This window comes from Callospermophilus lateralis, chromosome 4, assembly GCF_048772815.1.
Source record: "Callospermophilus lateralis isolate mCalLat2 chromosome 4, mCalLat2.hap1, whole genome shotgun sequence".
Classification (NCBI taxonomy): Eukaryota; Metazoa; Chordata; class Mammalia; order Rodentia; family Sciuridae; genus Callospermophilus; species Callospermophilus lateralis.
The window spans coordinates 155,652,298-155,672,416 of NC_135308.1; the positions used below are offsets into that span (position 1 = coordinate 155,652,298).

General features: G+C 57.3%; 1 protein-coding gene and 1 non-coding gene across 2 annotated transcripts; one reads left to right on the plus strand and one right to left on the minus strand.

Annotated features, from left to right (window-relative positions):
• Nucleotides 1-2,010: 2,010 nt before the first annotated feature.
• Isx (intestine specific homeobox) lies at nt 2,011-17,479 on the plus strand. Its single transcript, XM_076853265.2, has 4 exons — nt 2,011-2,203; nt 14,430-14,581; nt 16,304-16,420; nt 17,240-17,479. The coding sequence occupies exons 1-4, from the start codon at nt 2,011-2,013 to the stop codon at nt 17,477-17,479; spliced, it is 702 nt and encodes a 233-aa protein (XP_076709380.2).
• Trnaa-ugc (transfer RNA alanine (anticodon UGC)) lies at nt 3,623-3,695 on the minus strand. The gene has a single exon. It is a non-coding gene; the product is annotated as a tRNA-Ala (tRNA).
• Nucleotides 17,480-20,119: the final 2,640 nt, after the last annotated feature.

Genomic DNA, 20,119 nt, shown 5'->3' on the forward strand with positions numbered 1-20,119 from the left:
AAAGTCCCGTCCTCACTCTTGACCACCCACTGCAGAGATCCATCAGGGCCGCTTCCGCTCCGGGTAGAAGGAATCTTGCGGTCCCTGGGCAGTGCCTGGTTGGCCGACCCACGTGGGGCCCGACTTCTGAGGGACTCAGCCCCTGACAGTGAAGACCACCAAGACGGTTACATAGTGGTTCATTCCCCTCTTGGCACAGAGGAGAACACCCCTGCAGTCCCCTTGGCTCTAGACAGCATCAGAGGACTCATCCTGGCCACAGGACCCCAGCAGAAGTCCTATTAACCACTTCCACTGCTGACTCATTAAATGCCCCTCCTTTGCTCTCCCCATTTCCCTTGGAGCCCACAATTGGAAGATGGCGGTATCACAGTTTGGAAAGTCCTTGAATGGATGCCAACCACATCACACTGGTGTAGGTGAGTGATGTCCCTCCTGAGATTTTAGGGCTCACTTGTTACTGCAGCAGAGCCTCGTCTCCCCTAGCTAAATCACGGGGCCTGACTTCCAAAGGGCACAACACTTAAACCAGGACATCTTTACCTGTCCCTCCTCTCAGGGGAGTCCCTCTTTCTCTTGACTCCTCCTCCTCAGGGAATGGGGACCAGCCTTCCCCACCCCAGCTTCCTGCCTGCACCCATTGTGAAGACACTTTCAGTTTGTGGGGGTATCTGTCACTGTCTTGCAAATTGGTTCCAGTGGCCAGCATAGAATTCTGGAACTTCCCAGGGGAGTTCTTGGATCTATGACACCCATTCCACACCTTGGGCTAGGCCTCAGTGTCCCCACATACACCATAAGGGCCTCAGAAGGGCTTCCCTGCTCTGACACTGACCAGCTGACAAGAGCACATTGAAGAGGGGCGGCCCAGCCTCCTCCCTGCAGGTGCCCCGTAAACTCCCCTCCCCTCGCTGGATGCGCACTTGCTACAGGCCGGCCCTTCTGCTGGAACCAGCTCCCAGCCCCGCCCCTGGCTCAGATCGGCAGGCCTCCTGCCACCACACCCTGACACCTGCATCCCGGGCCGCCTGGGGGTGGAGAGTTTGTTCCCTTATCAGCCCTCTTACTGACCCCTCCCTGGTTACACAGCGGTGTGGAGCAGAATTCCTGGCAAGGACGGATCCGCGACTGTCAGCTCCGGCCATCGGTCCAGTGCACAGGGAGGAAAGGTCCCCTCAGGGCTGTCCTGGAGACAGGAAAGGCAGAGCAAGCAGGAAAGAAGCAGAGGACCCCCAAAGGAGGAGGGACACCCCGGGCCAGGTGGACAGAGCCCAGCTGTGAAGGGAGGCCCAGGAGAGGAAGCAGAGACGCCGGAGAAGGGCCAGACCCCACGGCCCCGCGACCGTCTTTCCTCAGCCTCCACCCTTCTGGAGTCTGGAAGCCGTCCGATTGAAGGAAGCCCAGGTTTCTGGAAAGGTCCCTCAACTCCAGCGCAGCCCAAGGCCAAGTGGTCACCTGGGGCCCACAGGTGGCACCCCAACCTCCCAGGGGCTGGCCAGAGCCCGCAGGAAGGAGCCACAGGCCAGAGAGAGGGCAGAGGTGGACACCCTCCTTCCGCGTCTGGAGGCTGACCTGGGACGCCCTGCCACCCCTGCTCGCGTTTGTCTCTGCATCCTCCCCTGGGCTGTGACCTCGGGGACCCTGGCCTGGGCTGGTGATGAAAGCAGCCACCTCTCAGACGACCCCAGTTTGGCAATGCTGCCTCCTGTGACTTCAGGTTGCTGAGGGCTGAGGGCCCAGGACGCGGGCCAGCTGGCCTTCCTGCAGGGAGCCGCCCTCTTGGTCCCGGGTGTATTTGGAAGTCCATGGAAGTCCCCGCAGTCACAGGATCGTGCCTGGATCATCCAACGGGAGGCTCCCCCTTCTGCAGCTCCGCCTGCCCTCTGGGCCCCGCGAGGCTCAGAGAAGGAAGCACGCCACCCTCTGCGGGCACCCTCCTGGGCACACAGAGCCCGCCACACACAGCTGCCCTGAGGAGGTGCCACGGGGCGCCCTGCTCCCTGCAGGGGCATGGAGGGGAAGAGCTCGGGGTGTTGTGAGCCCCCCAAGAAGCTGGGCCTGTCCTTCTCCATCGAGGCGATCCTCAAGAGGCCCACAGAGAGGAGAGATGCAGCCAGGTCACCAGGGGCCGGTGGAGGGAGCCCCGGGCAGGCAATGGTGGAAAGTTCCAGGCTGGCGAAGTCCCCGCAGCACCAGCCCCCGGGTAAGTGGCTTCCGGTCATTTCTCTCCGTTCCCTGGGCTCCGAGGCCCAGCTGGGCTCCGGCAGAGAAAGCAGAAGGCAGGACCCTGATCTCAGAGGGGCCCGGGTTCTGGGCTGGTTGCCATATATTCCCTCCAATCCGACCTGGGACTGGGTGCTGGGTGCACAGCTCCGGGGCTCCATGTTGCAAAATGCAGGGACGGAGGCTTGCGCTTGTCACCAGCCACCGCGGAGAATGCTCTTGCCACTTACTGGCGATGTGGAGGGCACCGTCCTTTAGTTTCAGTATCATAACTAGACAGGAGAGGAACTCACGGGAGAGCTGGACAGTGTCCCCAGGTTACCTGAGATCAGGGCCCGGCTCAGCTGTCCCCAGGTCCCTGCTCAGCCGGGCTCACGAGCTGAGCTGGGCCCGCATGGCCTCCAGTGGCTGAAGTTTTGCCCAGCGTCTGCCCTCTCTGATCCCTCTGCCAGTGGCCATCCCAAGGAATGTCCTATTAACAGTGACCAGACAGATTTCAGAGCCTTCCTCAGACCCTGCTTGACAAGGGGCGAGGCGGTGCTGGGCCGTGAGGTGGACACCCACCTGCTGACGGCGATCTAGGTATGGGTCTCTGTTCTGCCCTGCCCTGCTGTGTGTCCTCACGAAGGTCCCTGTCCACTCTGGTCTCGGCTTTACCCTAGGTGAAAGGGCTAACAAGAGAGGAGAAGAAGTTGGCACTGGTGACGTCTTGAGGGTCACTTGAGTCCGACAGGCCTCAGCCCTGAGCAGCTCACAGGAGGCTCCCATCTCTCCCCCCTCTTCACGCTTGAATCCAAGAAGATGCTAGAAAGGGAGCTCAGGGGTCCCTTAATGTCACCCCTGCCTTGAACAGAGCCCCGCCCCGTGGAGCCTAGGAGGCTGACGGGTGCTCAGCTGCAGGCGGGGGACCTGGAGGCCACCAGCTGCTGGTGGCCCTGTAGCTGGGGCTGTGGGTGGGAAAGGCCCCTGGATGAATTTTCTCAGGTTCATTGACATCTTCCAGGCGACTGGGCTTCACAGACGCAGTGTCACTGAGGCACCAACCTGGGTCTCTCCTGCTGCTTCTGTGTGAGACCCCTGACCCCCTGCGTGTCTCAGTGACGCAGAGAGGGGAGACAGGCCCCGTCTCTCCTACCAGGACAGCTGCCCCTCCCGGCCTGGCAAAGGCTGGTGGTAGAAAGGAGGCCATTCTCCTGAGGCCGCGGGCAGCCCCCATGTCCATGTCCTCCTGCTGCACCCAGAGCAGACCCTGGGAAGAACTGGCCATGACATTGGAGGGTGCCCTGCCTCCATCACAGAACTTTCATGGCCACCTTCGCATGTCCTGGCAGCTCTAGAACTGAAATCCTGGCGACCAGGATCACCTCTGCTGTCCTGATTGTAATTTTTTTTTGGGGGGGTGGGGTGCTGGGGATCGAACCCAGGGCCTTGTGCATGCAAGGCAAGCGCTCTACCAACTGAGCTATATCCCAGCCCTGGCGCCATTGTAATTTGAAGCTACCTCCCCCACTCTGCTGAAATTCGACGTTCCAGAAAGCTTGGGGACGGTCCCACTGGTAGTTTTCAAGGTGACATTGATAGGCACGCAGGCAAAGAGGTTTCTGTGGACAGTTCTGTAGTCACTTTTACGCTAATCTTAGAGAAGCTGTTGGTGACAAAAGGTGCCGGTTATCTATCTGTGGTCATGATGTGAGGGTTCTTTGCTTGTTTGTTTGTTTATTTGTTTGTTTTGGTTGTCAATCACCTTTATTTCTATGCGGTGCTGAGAATCTAACCCAGGGCCTCACACATGCTAGGTCATAGCTCTGCCACTGAGCTATGACCCCAGCCCTGTTTGTTTGTTTAATAAGTGTATTTATTTGAGCAAAAAGAAAAAAAGTCTATTGAGGACTTATTTCAAAAATCATAACACAGACGGGTGCAAATATGTCAGACAGTCCAAAGGTAACTTGCAGAAGTGGCAGATGATCTAGGGTGGCTGTGACGTGCTGTGCTGTGCGGAGGGGAGGGATTTGGGAAACCCGGCCTCCAGGCCCAGATCTGGCACCAACTCACAGGGAGACCTCGGGCAAGCCCCCTCCCTCTTTAGGCCTCAGTGTACCCCGAGCTGGGCTATCCGCAAGGCCCCTCCCACTCTGACCCACCCTGACTGATTTAACCACAAACCAGCGGCTGAAAACCTTAGAGTGATTCCCCAGTGGTCATTTTCCACCCTGAGGAGGAGGGCCAGCCCTCCCAGAGCCCCTGGCCCAGCCAGTGTGGGTGGCTGATGGCTGATGCCCCTCCCATCCCCTGTCCTCCTCCTCCTTCCGTGCAGTGCCCCTCAGGGAAGGACAGCAGGACTAGAAATAGCAAGGCCCTTCCGCCCCAGATCAATGGCGGAGTCGACTCCTCTTTGAATCTCATTCAGCATTTACGGGGCGCATGGAATGGCTCACAGACACCCCCTCCCATCCAAATGACGCAGGCGCTTATAAAATTGCAGCATCTTGGGCCCAACCTCCAAAATCTGACTGTCCTCCAGGGCAGGACCCAGGAGCCTGTGTTCTAAGCACCGTTCTCCGTGGTACTGATGTGGGGGTCCACGGTGACTCTTGGAGGAGGTCTGGGCTCAGAGCAGTCAAGTGACTTCTTCCAAGCCACAAAGCCCGTACCAGGCAGGCTCTGAGGTCAGGCGGACTCTCCAGGCTCCAGGGCTGACCCAGGACCCGCCGGCCTTGTACCTCATGCCAGGGACCCAGTTCCTCCCCCATCTTCTCATTCCCCTGGGGACCCTCATGATGGATGGGTCCGGCCCTCCCAGGTCTCACGTCAATGGGGACATGCAAGAGGCCCTCCCCATCTGAGGTGCTGAGCCCCGCTGCCCACTCTCTCCTCTAGGGAGGCAAGCCCCCCGAGTCCCAGGACCCCCCCAAATCCTGCGACTCAATCAGGAGGAACCTCCTTTTCGTACCAGAGACCCAGGCCTTGAAGAGAGAGAGCTCATTTCTGCGTCTCTCCACTGATCGCCACGCGCAAGGAAGTCCCCACACAGGGCGGGAGACAGACCGGGAGGTTCCCGCCCAGCGGGAGCACCTGTGGGGGTGGCCAGGCCTGGGGGCAGTGTACGGGGGTCCCCTCACCTGCTCACGAGCCACCTGTTCACTCACAGAGTGAGAAACTGCTGAGAGCCCATGTGAGGCCAGGCTGGCCCTAGAGAGGCCCGGGGGACCAAGGGGGGACCACCCAGGGGCACAGTGGGCTCCTTGGTGTCTGGGGAAGGTCCTGTATCAGGGTCAGCTGGCAACCTTAAGCTCTGGTGGCCAGATGATCTCTGTCACAATTACCTCTGCCATCGGAGCCAAAGTGTCTGAAAACCATGGGTCAAGGAATGGGTGTGTTTGTGTTCCAATAAAACTGTATTTTTAAAAAAAGGCCACGGGTTAGATTTGACCCTCCTGTGGTAGCTCATCGACCCCAGCCCCTGACTCATTAGCATGGCACGCAAGGTCCCTCGGCCCCCAGGCTGACCTCCTGTCACACACCCCTGGCCCTGACGGTCATCCCTTGAGGCACATGGGCTGTCCTCTCATGTCTTTTCTCCCTTCCCACGGCCCTCGGCTCCTCCCGCCCCTTCCTTCGCTGCACCCCACACCAGTTTTCCACGACTATGGCAACACGTGGCCGTGAAGGAGGGTCTCAGAACACAGGAATTGGACCTGACCACACTGCAGTGAGGTCAAGGTCAGCGTCAGGCTCCAAGGGCAGATCCAGTCCACACTCCCCTTGGCCCCCAGCGGTGCCAGCCGACCTCGGCCCACCCTGGCTGTGGAGCGTCTGTCCCCGTCTCCACCCTGCTGCCCTCTGCCTGGGTCTGTCAGGCTGTCCTCAAAGGACACCCTTCATTACGTCTGCAAAGATCCTATTTGCAAATAGAGTCACGCTCACTGTCACCAGGGGTCAGGTCTCGGATGTCCCTTGGTGCTTCTCACCCTCTCTGCCTTCCCTTGCTTCTTGGCCCCTCCTTTGCCTCGTCCTTCTCTCCCCACCCCCCCACCCCGTCCCTCTCCTCTTTCTTCTTTCCTCTTCTCTCTCCTCTGTCTCTTCTCCTCCTTCCCTGCCCTGCCTGGAACCAAGCTCAGCTGCTTGCTCTGCTCTGGGCACCGAGAGAGGCAGCCCTGACACAGGGCTGTGGCTGAAACCCATGGGGCACCCTGTCACCTTGGCATTAATGGCGCTGGCTCTCAGACAGGAGACTGAGGCTCCACAGGAGCAGACAGAATGCAGAGCTGAAAGTTCATCGGTGGGGTCTGATCCCTTCAATGGCCTCCCAGTCCTTCTCCCAGTCTCCGTCACAAACTAACCTGGTCATGGGGACATTCCATCAGAGCTCAGGGGCACCTGGAGCTGGTTCTAAAACTGAGAACCCTGTGGGAGTTCCAGAAAGTCCCAGGCCTGGTGAGCTCTGCTTGCAAAACTGCATCATGGGTCCCCCCGAAACAGACCTGAAGGAATGGATGTGAGCACAAGCCATTGGCCTTGGGTGTGCAAGGGAGACCAGCAGGAAGGTAGTGACATAATCCAACAAGGGAAGGCAGAGTGCACGGGCATGTCAGTACAGAAGTGACTCCATATGAAATGGAACAAGAACTCACAAGTCAGAAATTCACAAAGTTCTGACCACAGAGACCAAACGTGGAGGTCGGAAGTCGACCCAGAGCTCAGAAAGGCTGAGGTGATGAGCAGGACCCCATAATGTTTGAGCTGGGAGAAACCTATGAACAGAGGAGGAAGCTTAGAGTGTAGCTATAACGTGTGTGTGTGTGTGTGTGTGTGTGTGTGTGTGTGTGTGTGGTGGCAGGGAATTGAACCAGAGGTGCTTAATCACTGAGCCACATCCCCAGCCCTTTTTATTTTTTTATTTAGAGAGAGGATCTTGCTAAGTTGCTTAGGGCCTTGCTAAGTTGATGAGGCTGGCTTTGAACTTGCAATCCTCCTGCCTCAGCCTCCTGAGCTGTTGGGATTGCTGGCGTGCACCACCACATCTGGCTTAGCTAGGATTTTAATTTGATTTACCCATTGCATATGTTATCTGAGCATGCAACAAATACCTGCTGAACCTCTTGAGTGCCAGGCATATCTATTGTTAACAAATCATCCCAAAACTGACTGACTTAAAATAGTAGTTAAGTGGGTGGTTCTGGCTCAGAGTCCCTCCTGAGATGGCATCTGGGGTGCAGTCATCTCAAGGCTGGACTTGAATAGAGGATGTGCTTTCAAGATGGCCCATGCACGTCGCTGGTACTTGCAGCCAGCCGTTGGTGGAGGCCTGGTTCCTCCCCAGGCAGAGGTCCTCGCGTGCTGCTTGAGCATCCTCACAACATGGCAGATGGTGTCTCAGCTTGAGCATTTCAAGAGAGAGACAGCCAGGTGGCATCCACTTTGTCTCAGAGCTATTTATTTTTGCTTTGTATTCCAAAAGGAATGGGGAGCCATTTGGGGGCAGGGGGTTTTAAACAACAAAGTGTACAGTGGTCAGTATTAACGAGAACACTTTGATTTTGATTGATAAAAATTGTCCTGGGTTAGCTAAAATGGAAAGGGGAATGTAGTGCATTGAAGAAATTAAGAAGCAGTTTTCCAGACTAAGCCACAGGAAGGGCAGCGGGTAAAGCCGGGTTCGGCCGTGATGGGACACCAACCCAGAGCAGCATCCCGCCTGTCCAGCTGCTTCCCTGCCTGTTGCCTGGGCCCTCACTGCCGGCTGCGTCCTCCAAATGGCTCACAATAGCTCCAAGAGTTGTGTCAGCCCCAAGCTCTCTGACGTCCCAAGTCCAAAAGGCCCCAAGGAGGGACCCGCTGGCAGAGCTTGAGTGAGGTGTCCACCTCCAACCAGCCAGCTGAGGCCGGAGGGTGTGGCTGGGACAGCTGTGGCCTGTCTGCATGTGGTCTGGAATCTTCTTCTTGCTGGTCCCCTTCTCCCCTGGCGTTTCTTACCACAGAACCCTTGTACCTCTTCATGGGCTGGTTTTAGTTTCCATATGTGGAGCCCCCGAGCTTCTCTCTATACCAGGGTGTGTCCTAACGAGGTCTATTCCCCCAGACGCTCCTGGGGAAGAGCCACGGTTAATAATTGGTGGCTGTAAATGGCTCTTCCCCCTATCTGCAGGGCCCTGTGACTGGGGTATCTCTGGTATCTCTGGCCCTGTGACTGGGCACCGCTGCTCACTCAGGGATGGCCTCTTGTGGGTGTTTCAGCAGAGACGGCTCCCTGCTGGTAGGAAGGGTAACCAGACGCGGATTCCCCCAAGGAAGAAAACCAAGTTCTGTGACCCTTCCTGTGCTCCACCCGGGGACACCCTCCGGCTACACAGTTCACCTCAGGACAGGGCACGGCTGCTCTTTTTTTAAAAAAGGAAGAAAAAGGAAAAGACGCATACGTGTGAAAATGGTGTGTGTGTCTGTCTGTCTGTGAGCACATCTGCTCAAGTCCTGAGTACATGAGGAAGCCCCAGGCCCCACACGGCCTGGAGAGTGCCACCAAACCAGTCGCCCCCGGGAACAAGACTAGCACGTCCAACACTGGGCGCTTCCCCACTGTTTCTTTTATATATATATTTCTTAGTTGTAGTTGGACACAACACCTTTATTTTATTTATTTATTTCTTTTTCTGTGGTGCTGAGGATCGAACCCAGGGCCTCCCACGTGCAAGGCGAGCGCTTTACCGCTGAGCCCCAACCCCAGCCCCCTCCATTGTTTCTCGTGATTTCTTCCTTCTCATTTCTTTCCACCTTACGCTTCTTTTTTGTTTGTTTATTTATGCAAGAAATCCCCACTTATTACAAAAAAAAAAAATAGAAAACATGCAGAAAAACAAAAAAAAAATGTAACCATAACTCTGGTAATAATGAGTAATCATCACTATTAACATTTTGATAGAAGATAGACCCTGACGATTGTTTGAAATATGGAGGCAGCTTTGTCACAAGCTGAAAGTCAACACGTGAATTTGAAATAAAGAAAAAAAAATACCTACAGTGTTTCCACTAGGAGATTCACAACTGGCCTTGGGGAGAGGGGACAAAGCTTTGCAGGCTCAGGAAGTCAGGAGAATGGGCAGGTGGGGAATAAAAGGCTGTGGCCAACGTGGGGGGATCCAGAAAGGTGGGGTAAGACCGAATCACAGAAATGAGGGGTGGGGAGGGCAGATGGTTTTAGAAAGTTAGCACAGGAGAGCCTGGAGTGGCACGCCAAGGGGCCTGCCTTCTGCTCTGTGGGATCAAGGGAGCCAGGGGGTCTGTGGCCCCAGCTTTGGGGAAGGGGCCAGCACAGATCAGCCCTGGGGAGACTCCTGGCCCGCACCGCCTTCATGTGTCAGGAGATGTCCCCGCTGCAGGACGGCGGTGAGCACACCCTGATCTCCTCCCTGGTGACCCCACTGCCTTCGGAGACCCGGGCTCAGTGGGAAGGCCCCCCAGGCCTCCAGCTGTGCAGCCAGGGCCAATCAGCCGACCGCGGCGAAGGAGCCGTCAGGGTGGGCGCCAGGCCCAGGGAAAGAAGGGTTCATAATTAGGTGGCCTAACCACCTGTTAAATTGTGTGTTTCTTATGATCGATGTGCTAAATGGCTCAGGTTTAATTAAGTTCTGCTGACTTGCTCCCTTTGAAGGCCCACTGAAGTGTGATCACAACCCCCACAATTAACAACGGGAGAGAAAAAACTTGAAAGGGGTGGCAGGTCCCCGCCACCATCATCCCCAGGGGCCTTCGGCCAGCGGCTTCTCGGCTTCTCTGCCAAGAACCCGGTAGGGAGATGCTGAGCCTGGGACGCGGGACTTTCTGGCTCTTCATCCAGTGTTCCTTCAGGACCCTTGCCTGTGGCCGAGAGTCCTGTCCCCGGGAGGCAGCTCGTGTTTCCAGGGTTTGGCCTAATGAGGTCCCTCTGGTTCCAAAGGTCTTCTCTGCTCCCTGTCCCCACGGTGCTTCCTGCCTTCTCTCACCTGCTTCTCTCTCTTGTGACCCCCCCCGTGGTCTGTAACATGAGGGTCAGCCTTCCTGGTCACCTCCTGCAGTGTGGTGGGAAATCTAAGCGCTGACCGTCATCCTTCCTGAGCCGTCCCCTTGGACACTGCTCGTCCCCTCCCAACCTGCCCTGTGGACCATGTCCAGGTTGACTCTGCTCTGAGTCCCCATCCAGAGCTCCTGGACACCATCCCCACCCCCACTGACATCCTCCCCCCTGGGCACAGGCACAGAGGTGAGCTGGTCACCCCTCCCTCCCTGGCCTGCCCTATAATCCGTTTCCCCAAGGCCCTCAAAGATGGCACTGTGCCCATTGAATAACCTCTTTCCTGGATATTTGTGGCAATGAGAGGACATGGTAACGGAAGGACGAACTTGAAGTTCAACCCAGAATATGACTGTTTCAAGAATCTAATAGGGACTCCCGTGAGGCGGAGCTGTCCAACAGAACATTCTGAGATGACGGAAATGGTGCATATGCAATATGGTAGCCACCAGTCATGTGTGGCTGACAAGCTGTGGCGAGTGGAACTGAGAACCTGGATTAGATCTGATTTAAATAGCCATTAACAGCCGCCATGGACTCTAAGGAGTCCAGTCTTTCCCAAGGTCTGGCCTCAGATCCTAACCTCATTTCCCTGACCCAGGTTCAAGTCTATCGTCTCTTGGCCTTCTTGTTTGGCCTTCTCTCCAACCAACGGTTGGGGTGCTCCACCCACTGGGTGTGATCTCAGCCCAGGAGTCTGTCCCCCATGCATGCTCCTCTTTATGCTTCTCTGGCTTGGGGGTGTTCTATCTGGAATAACACCCCAGGGTGACACCCCAGGAACCTTGACACCCCAGGAACCTATGGCCAGTCTGGGGGGAAGGGCTTCAGCACTCTGAGTCCAAATTGGGGCTCAGCCTCCACCTCCCCTTCAGTGAGGCCGTCACTACCACGTTAGACTCATACCATCATCAACTCTCAAAGACAAACACTTCTCCTAAGGAGGTGGATTTCCAAAGCCAATCAGACGCCATATTGAATTGTCCTGTGACCTGCCAGAGCCTTCCTCCAAGCCATCAGCCACCAGGTCATTGGGCAGAGTGGGGTTTGTATCCTTGCCCTCTCCATCCTACCTCCCCAGATGCTCTTCTGGCCCTGCTGGGGGTGGAGGAAGCCACACGCAGCTTAACAGCTGCTCCCCCAGGAACATGAATGGAAGCTTTGAAGTAATTATTTTATTGAGGAATCTCCCCTGAGTCACAAACTTCTGTTTGCCCAAGTTTCCTTCTGGGAAGACGGAGGTACTAGCTCTGCTTTGTTATAATCTACCTCCAATTTCACACCCTCTGTCCTCCACGTTGTTTCTGGTCCTGCACCCCACTTTGACACACGGGTATCCCCCACCCCACAGCCTGTTATTTCCAGGGGGATCTCAACACCATGCCCCACAGTCAAACTGGGATTGCCCCTCTGTGAATGTTTTTCAACTTCCTATAGAACTGCACTCTGTTGTTGATGAGCATCTAAAATGCTAAAGGGTGGGTGGATGGGTGGGTGGATGGATGGGTGGATGGGTGGATGGATGGGTGGATGGGTGGGTGGGTGAGTGGATGAGTGGATAAGTGGATGGATGGATGGATGGATAGGTGGTTGGGTGGATGGGTAGATGGGTAGATGGGTGGATGGGTAAATGGATGGATGGGAGGAGCCCAGCCTGTTCATGCTGCACCCCTGCAGACAGGCCCTCAGCGCCTCTTCTTGGTGAGTACTCAGAAGACACACTAAGCTCCTGCAGGGTTAACACCTGCCCTTTGTCTCTACATCACTTCTGATTGGCCTCAGCCCTATTCCTTAAGCACACCATCAGCTCTAAATATAGAATATATACATATATAATATTTTAAAATTAAATTTTAAAAGCAGGTGGAGTTGGGGAGGGGAAGGGAGAGAAAAGGAAGCAGCGGCAGAGATCAGACTCCTACCAAAAGTGGCTGAAAGCCAATCGCTGACCGTGATGGAAAATAATGCTTAAAACCTCAGTGTCGCTCACTCTCAAGGGTCTTCTCAGAGTCAGCAAAAGTGATTAAAAATGTGTTAAGGAGATAAAAACTGAGTTACAGCCAAGCAGGGGGAGGTAGGGGGAGTGAGACCGAGAACCCACCATGAGGTCCCACTTCCACCGCAGAGGTCACCGCCTGGTTGGTTCTGGAGAGGAAGGCCCCCCGGCCCTCTTCCTCACCCCCCTGAAGGTCTTCAGAGTCATCGCCTGGAGAGAAGGAGGACCCTAGGAGGTCGGGGTGGCCTGGCCTTTGCCACTGGATCATTCAACTCCTCTCTCCAACCCCCCTCTGAGATGGGGAGCAAATAAAACGAGGTCCAGGTGGCAGATGGGAGTGAGCACTATCAGAACTCACGTCCTTCACGGCAACCGAAGAAGAAAGATGTTAGTTCATCTTTTCAGTTAAGTCAGCCCCATTTTTGTGGCCTGTGCTCCGATTCATGGCTTGTGGTAGTTCACCCCTTACTTGGGGGAAGAAAGTGGGCCGCTGGGAGGCAGGGACCCCAGCTGGAGCTCAGACCCCACCCGCTGTCTGACTGAGACATCTGGCCTCGTGGGCAACTTCAGACCAACATGTCAGCTGTCTTCAGAGCCTGAATTTCACATTTATTCCTGTAGAGCAAACATTCCCCAAGCCCCGTGTGATGCCGGTGTCCCTCTAGTCTGATACTCCCTGCCACCGGGAGCCCCTGTCCCGAGAGAGATGCCAGCGGGCAGGTGTGGGCCCCCTGTCGCCAAGGAGCATGTCCTCTGGGCTGAGTGTGGGTGGCCTGGGGCAGGGGGACCTAGGTTCTCCTTCATCTGGAGCAGCTTTTCCTCCTGGAATGAGGACGGAATCAGGAGAGGCGAGGAGATCCTCTAGAATGGTAGACGCCCCCGGCCCCACCTGGCCCGGGGCCGGCAAGGTTGGGAATTGAGGTGATCGTAAGAACGAACTCAGGTGTCGAAGAATCTGTAGAACTGGACTATAAACAAGTGAGAATAGATGATCCCAGGCCCATGGGACTGTCAGAGAAAACCCCAAAGTCACAGGCACGCGGTGGCGTCCCAGCTCCAACAAGGCAAGGTGTGGGGTTGGCAGAGGGATGGAGGCGGGCTGGCTGCATGGGGGTGTGACCAGTGCAGCCACACAGTCCCTGTGCCCAGGGGGAGGCCCCAGAAGTGGGGTTGAATGCTGTGTCCACCCTCTTGGAATCCTGAATAGTTTTCTGTCAGTGAGTCCCGTGGGACACGGCAGCGTGTGCCAGGGGCTCGGAACTTGGCACCTCGACTCTGGGTCAGTGTCCTCTGGCCACCTCCTGCTGCCTGAGGATGGGCTCTCGGCCGACCGTCCCTTGCCCCACCCATAGTGCTGCCCTCCCTGCCTTGGGAAGGGGCTGGCACGTCTCCAGGAAGGTCACGGTCAGCTGCAGCGCAGCAGGATCATGGGGCGTCCATATCCTCAAGTCCCAGGTTCCTCTGAGGGTCTGCCCTTACCCCAAGAAAACATGTGCTCCATCAGGGGGCAGACCTCACCACCGGGTCGAGGGAAGGAGAGCTCTCTCTGCGTTTGGAACAAAAGGGGTCCCACATTTTCACGTCGTGCTGGGTGACCCTGAGAGAAGGGAGGCTGGACAGGCAGGTCGGGCACTGGCGGGGCCCACCGCTGCCGAGCGGGGCCTTCGCTGTGGGGACCAGAGTTGGCACACTCCTCCGTGACAGGCCAGATGGTGACTCTCTTAGTCTTTGTGGCCATGTGGCCCCTGTCGTAATGACAGTGACACTGTTGTTCAAAAACAGACAGTGCACACATCAGGGGCTGGAGCTGCGCTCAAATAAAACTGTATTTAAAAACAGACGGTGGGCCAGAGGCGGCCTGCGGCCCACAGTGTGCCGTCCCCTGTTGCAGACGAGGGGAGTCACTGAGGGTATCTGAGCGGCAGAAAGGCACAGTTCCAGAGACTGTTCTAGAAGGTGAACTTGGCCTCACCGTCCAGTGTGGATGAGATGGGGTCAGCCTAGGGGAAAGCGGGGCTAGGGGAGAGAGAATCCCAAAGGTCCAGACCCGGGGAGCCAGGGGCCCAGACTTGCAGCCGGGGTTGGAAGGGCAAATGGAGGCCGCGCAAGCCTCACGCGGTGCTGTCCCGGGACTCCTGACACAGCTGACCCTCTCTCCTGCAGAAGAGAGGAAGAGCAGGCGCAGGGTCCGCACCACCTTCACCTCGGAGCAGCTGCGGGAGCTGGAGAGGACCTTCCAGCTCACCCACTACCCCGACATCCACGTCCGCAGCCAGCTGGCCACCAGGATCAACCTGCCAGAAGCTCGGGTGCAGGTACGGCACCTCCAGCCCCAGCCCCAACAGGGACCATGGTGACATGCTGCGTCCTGAGCCCCTGGGGTGCCCCTTCTGGAATTTTCCATTGGCTTCATCTCATTGGCCAAATACTATTTTCCAAGCACTGAAACCACCGTCTGATGAGAAATAAGCCATCGTCATAAGACGGTTTCTCTCCTTTGGTGGGGAGCAGACGGAGGGAGGCAGCATCCGGGCCTCTGTTGGTCTCGGCCTCTTCCTCCCCACGGGCTTACAGCTCCAGGGGTCGGTCACCCTGCAGCCTCGTTCAGAAGCCAGGTTCTGACAGTCCAGGCCAGGGGGTGGACAAACTTCTGTGAAGGCCAGATAGTGACGACTTTGTCGTCGTGGGACACACAGTGACTGTCAGAGCCACCGCCAAGGCCACTCTTGACAAAACCGTTCAAGACTGTGACCTAAAAGCAGCCGCAGACCATGAAGAAAGCTGTGTGACCCCATCGTGGATCAAGCCACCCGTGGTCAGAGCCCCAGGATCCACTCGCTTCCCAAGCTTCAACACAGGAGGCTCCGAGGGACACTCCAGATCCCGTCCAGGACAGTGGGGCTCTGACAGAACTGAACACCGAACTCTGAGCGTTACCTAGTTTGCAGGCGTTATGACATATTATTCTTTTGATTTTTTTAAGACTAAAAACCATTCTCATCTCATGAGCCATCCAAAGTCACACGGAGGCCTGGTTCAGCCCACAGGTTGCCCTGGCCAAGCCCTGCTCGGGACCACAGGGGTGTGCTTTGGGGGCAGCACAGATTTCCAAAGCCCCCGGGGTCCGTGGTGAGAGCCTGGTTAAGCACCGACAGTCTCATCTGCCCTCTGTCATCTCTTCCCCGGTTACAAACACAGCCACTCCCTGTCACCAGCGGGTGCCTTCCACCCTTTGTCAACTGCAAACACCAGGCCCCCACACAAGGTTCTGCCAGATTCAAGGGTACCACGTGGGCACTCTCTCCAAAACAGTCTCCCACGCCATTCTTCATTTTCAAAAACCAACGCAGTGCACAGGTTCTAATTCGAACTCCCCACCCGGGGCCAGGCCAACTCTCCACTCTATTCCATTCCAACTCCTCTCCCCCTGGCTGAGGCCCACCCTGCCTTACCCTTCTCCTCTTTCCCCACCTGAATCTGCCCTGAAGCCTAGAATTCAACTCCCGACTCAGAGCAATCATCAAGTTCACATGGTGACACTTCAGGACCACCGGGTGGGAAACAGCCGACGGATGGGTTTCTTTGGGCCTGCACAGTATTTGAACACTTAGAAGCTTTTACATAAAGATCAACATTTTCCCCCTGGAAACTGGTTGAGTCAAAATACGGAGCTCAGGTTTCCAGGACTTGACGGAGGCAGGAGCTGAGAAGCTGCCCCCTTTAGACCACAGACCCCTCAATTCCCAAAATCACTCCTGCATGGTCCCCACAGCCCTGTAGGCACCAAAGACCACAAACCAGGTCCCCTCTCAGAAAGCTGAGGTCCAGATCCAAAGAAACCCTGCATGCATCTAGCTTTATAAACTGTGAAGTGCGGACCCGGGGGGAGGGCTTATAAACTGTGAAGGGCGGACCCGGGGGAGGGCTTATAAACTGTGAAGTGCGGACCCGGGGGAGGGCTTATAAACTGTGAAGGGCGGACCCGGGGGAGGGGCCACGGGGAACTCCTTCATGCCTCTCCACCTTCTCAACCACAGATCTGGTTCCAGAATCAGCGAGCCAAGTGGCGGAAGCAGGAGAAGACCGGCAGCCTGGGCGCCCTGCAGCAGCTGGGTGAGGCCGACGTGGCCCTGCCCGTGAACCTGGACGTGGCTGTGAGTGCCCTGGTCATCAGGGCAGGGGGGAGGGACCACCACCTGGGCACATCCCAGCCAGCCCCAGATGTGAGGAAGCCCCCGGGGCCGTGAGAAATAGCACAGGCAAGGAGGCTCCTGGAGGACCAGCCTGGGGGAGTGGCTGGCCTCTGCCCGTCCTCATCCCTGAATGGCGATCTCCTTCCTCCAGGGGGTGGACGGTGGGGCTTGCATGAAATTTCACAGCTTACAAAACAAAGTCCCAGAGTAATGCGCAGGACACAGAGGTTGGGCGTCAGCTCTAGAGTCGGACTGCCTGGGTTCAAACCCCAGCTCTGCTCAGACCCATGGTACAGCCTGGAAGGCCACCTTGTCCCTCAGAGGACAGTCAGTGAGATTTGACCAGGCTGAGATGACTGAGATGCGGAGAATTCTGATTCTTGGCATCTAGGAAGCATCCCGAAACATCAGCCACCCGCGGAGCCTACGTATGTTCTGGGCATACACCAGGCGCTCATCTTGGCAGTAGAGCCGTAAACAGTAGACAGCCTGCCCTGCCCCAGGGACACAGGTGTCTACTACAGCCACCGCAAGGCTCTTGCGTGGAACTTTTTCGTGTACTTTTTTCTTCTGCTGCTGCAGAGACCAGGACCCGACTAATGATTCTAAGTGGCAGAGTTAGGACGGTCCCCTAGCCCTGGGTCATGCCCTTCTTACAGGTACCAGGTCCACACAGGACTTTCACTGCTGAGCCAGGAAGTGCCAGGCCACGGGGAAGCTGGGAGGTGCAGGGACAGCCCTGGCTTAACTCACCTCTGTGCCCGACCTCTCCTCTCACAGGGCTCCGCGCTGACACCCTCTGCTCTGCCCAGGCTGGCTCCCCCCACAGGCTGCTACCCACCTGCTCAACGCCAGCTGCCCTCTGCCTGGGTCCCTGCCCACATGGCCCTCCTCCCGCAGCACCCGTGGGAGATGCCGCCCTTCCCGGGCCCTCTGCTCCAGCAGACCTGCGTCCCCACCCTCTGCCTCCTTCCACCTCCGCACCCCAGCTGGAGCGGCATCTGTGCCACTTCCACCTAGGAACCAGAAACCCTCTCTCTCGGGTGACAGCGGGTGGCAGAGGGTGCCCTGGGTCTCTGGGAAGATCACCTGTTCAGGCTGTCCTGACCTGCCATTGGAAGGGGGCACGGCCTCCGCAGCAGGGTGGACAGCGGAGGACCGTGCTCGTCTCTCCAGCCCGAGTTGCTCCCCTGGTGCAGAAAACAAGCTGAACGGGAAGGTGTAGGGGGTCCTCTGGCTCCTGAGCTTCCTGGAACTTGCTGTGCCACCTCCAGAAGGTCACTTGCCCTCTCTGGACCTCATCTGTAACAGAAAGCACTTGGACAAGATGATTTCTGGACACACTTCTCCCCCTTCCTTTGATGAGGCGAGCCACAGTGAGCACCGCGGCAGGGAGGAGGCCGCCGAAGAGTCATTCCTCCTGCACTCATTCAACCCGCGTCTGTTGGGCACCTCCTGGGCACCGCGAACGCGGAACTGGACGCCGAGATGAACGACAGGGGCTGTGCCCCGGTGGGTGGAAGGCTGGTGCCGACCTTCCCCTGCGAGGGAAGTGGACACGTGCCTAGCTCCTTCGTGACGGCCTTGATGTGGACACTCCAGAGAGGGACAGAAATAGAACTTTTTTCTAATTTAATACAGAATTTGGTGTCGTGGGTTATTCTACAGGTTTGGGAAGGGCGGTCGGCCTGACTGGTGTGAATGGGGGGTGAGACAGTAAGCTCCAGGGGCCCGGGGCCCAGGGCAGACCACCCGCTGTGTCCTGGAGAGTCTGAGATGTCATCCACCTCTGTCCCCATGGAGGGAGTCCCCGGGGCTCAGCACAGCCCTGCCTGGGCCTCCTGTTGGCCGTCGGTAGATGGACACAGAAACTCCCACCGGCCCAGAGTCACTCGGAGGCTCCAAGAGGAGGCCAGCCTGCATAGCAGAGGGCAGAGGCCGAGCCCAGGTGGAGGGAGGTCCTTGTCCCCACCCTCCACAGGGAAGGCGGCTGCCTTGGCTCCCGCCCTGGATGAGAATCCCACTGAGCTTCCCTCTGTCCCCCCGTGGCCTGGAGGCCTGTCCTGGCAGCGAGGACCGGGCCTGCTCCCCTGAGCTGGACAGTCAGGACTGGCTTCTGTGTAAAAAGACAAAATAAGTCCCAGGACCCCTCCCCAGGCCCTGAGCCCTGCCCCGGCTGAGCCCCGCACCCCCTGGTTCTCTGTAGACTCGGGTGCCGTCCCCCTGGGCCGCGGTTTCCTCATCTGTAAGGTGGTCACTGTGCCAGCCCCAATTTCAGGCACAGGACGGGACAGGACTGCGGCTCACGGGGTGCGACTGTGCCTGGTCAACGGGAAAGTGCCCCGTCCTCAGAGCCTGGGCGCCTGCTGTCCAGCAACCCTGGCTGAGTCAGAAGGCCGGGGCCAGACGGGGGAAGGGCCAGGTCACCCACAAAAGTGGGCAGCGGGGAACAGGTTGGCAGCGCCCACCCCGGGCCTCAGACACCCATGTGCCAAAAGGGAGCCCGATCGTGTGGCTGCCGGGGACCCGCTTTCCCAGTTGTATCAGGACGTTTATTCCTGCAGCTTCTAGTCACGGATCCCTCGGAGGTTCAGCTTTCAGCAGGACCCCCACGTCCTGCAGGGTCTCCCCGGGCCAGACATCTGGTCCTGCTCGCTCTGGGCCTCCCTCTGGTCTCTCCTGAGGAAGATGGTGGAGGAGACTGTGGGTCCCCAGACGTCTGTCATCCTCTCTCCCTGTCACAGACCTTCTCCTCTCCCAGCCTCCTCTGGAAACAGGGTTCGCCCAACCCTAAGGGGGTCAGGTAACCAGACATCGCAGCTTCCCTGCTGTTCCTTCCTCCCTAAGGGCTTCACTCCCCTTCCCTCCTGTCTGTGGGACCAAGGAGAACCCGGCCACTGCTGCCAGCTGTGTGACCTTGGGCAAGTGACATGCCCCCTCTGTGCACCAGTCCCCTGGGTAGAGTTTCTTGCCTCTTAGGATTACTGTGACAATTGAGTTCATCTGTTTAGCGCGTGGCAAGCGCCCGGCACCTGTTAAGAAGACAGTCGTCCCCTCCGGCAGCCCCAGCCTCTTCCTACCGGTGAGCAGCCACTCTGACCCCAGGCTCCATCCCAGGAGCTCGCCGTCTAGTTCCAGAGAAGCCGGGGACTCGCCAGGCGGTGTGCAAAGTGGTGAGTTCATTTTTCCCAGGGAAAGGCCCGTTGCTTTCATTCTCTTTGTGAAGAGCGCTCAGGCTTAAAATGAATCACCCAAGGAGCCCGACAGGCACCCGAGTCACCTTCCCCTGGGTTCCTAGTCTAGCCCTGAGGTCTGGAGACTCAGAGAAGTTCAAGGACGACTTCTTTAAAAGGTGAATTCTCATAAATATTACCATGGATCAATATGCCCCCAGAATGTGAGGGTTAGAAACATCATTGCCATCGTAATGCCACCAAGAGGTGGGACCTGTAAGGTCTGCGCTCCTGATGGAATCCTGCGTCACTCTGGGAGGGGGTTCCTTCCAGAAGGACGAGCCCAGCCCCCTCCTCTGTCTCTCGGTGTCTTCTCCTTGGTCCTGTCACCATGACACAGAAGGTCCCTCCAGATGCCAGCCCTGCACTTGGATCCCCAGCCTCAAGAATCAGGGCCACGACATCTCTTTTCCTTACAGATCACCCC

What these genes read in the sequence shown, in the direction of transcription:
- Isx (XM_076853265.2), top strand. Translation starts at nt 2,011, where the DNA reads ATGGAGGGGAAGAGCTCGGGGTGTTGTGAGCCCCCCAAGAAGCTGGGC. An exon ending in TGCCAGAAGCTCGGGTGCAG is followed by an intron (nt 14,582 to 16,303) that starts GTACGGCACCTC and finishes TCTCAACCACAG; the next exon opens with ATCTGGTTCCAGAATCAGCG. An exon ending in CCGTGAACCTGGACGTGGCT is followed by an intron (nt 16,421 to 17,239) that starts GTGAGTGCCCTG and finishes CTCCTCTCACAG; the next exon opens with GGCTCCGCGCTGACACCCTC.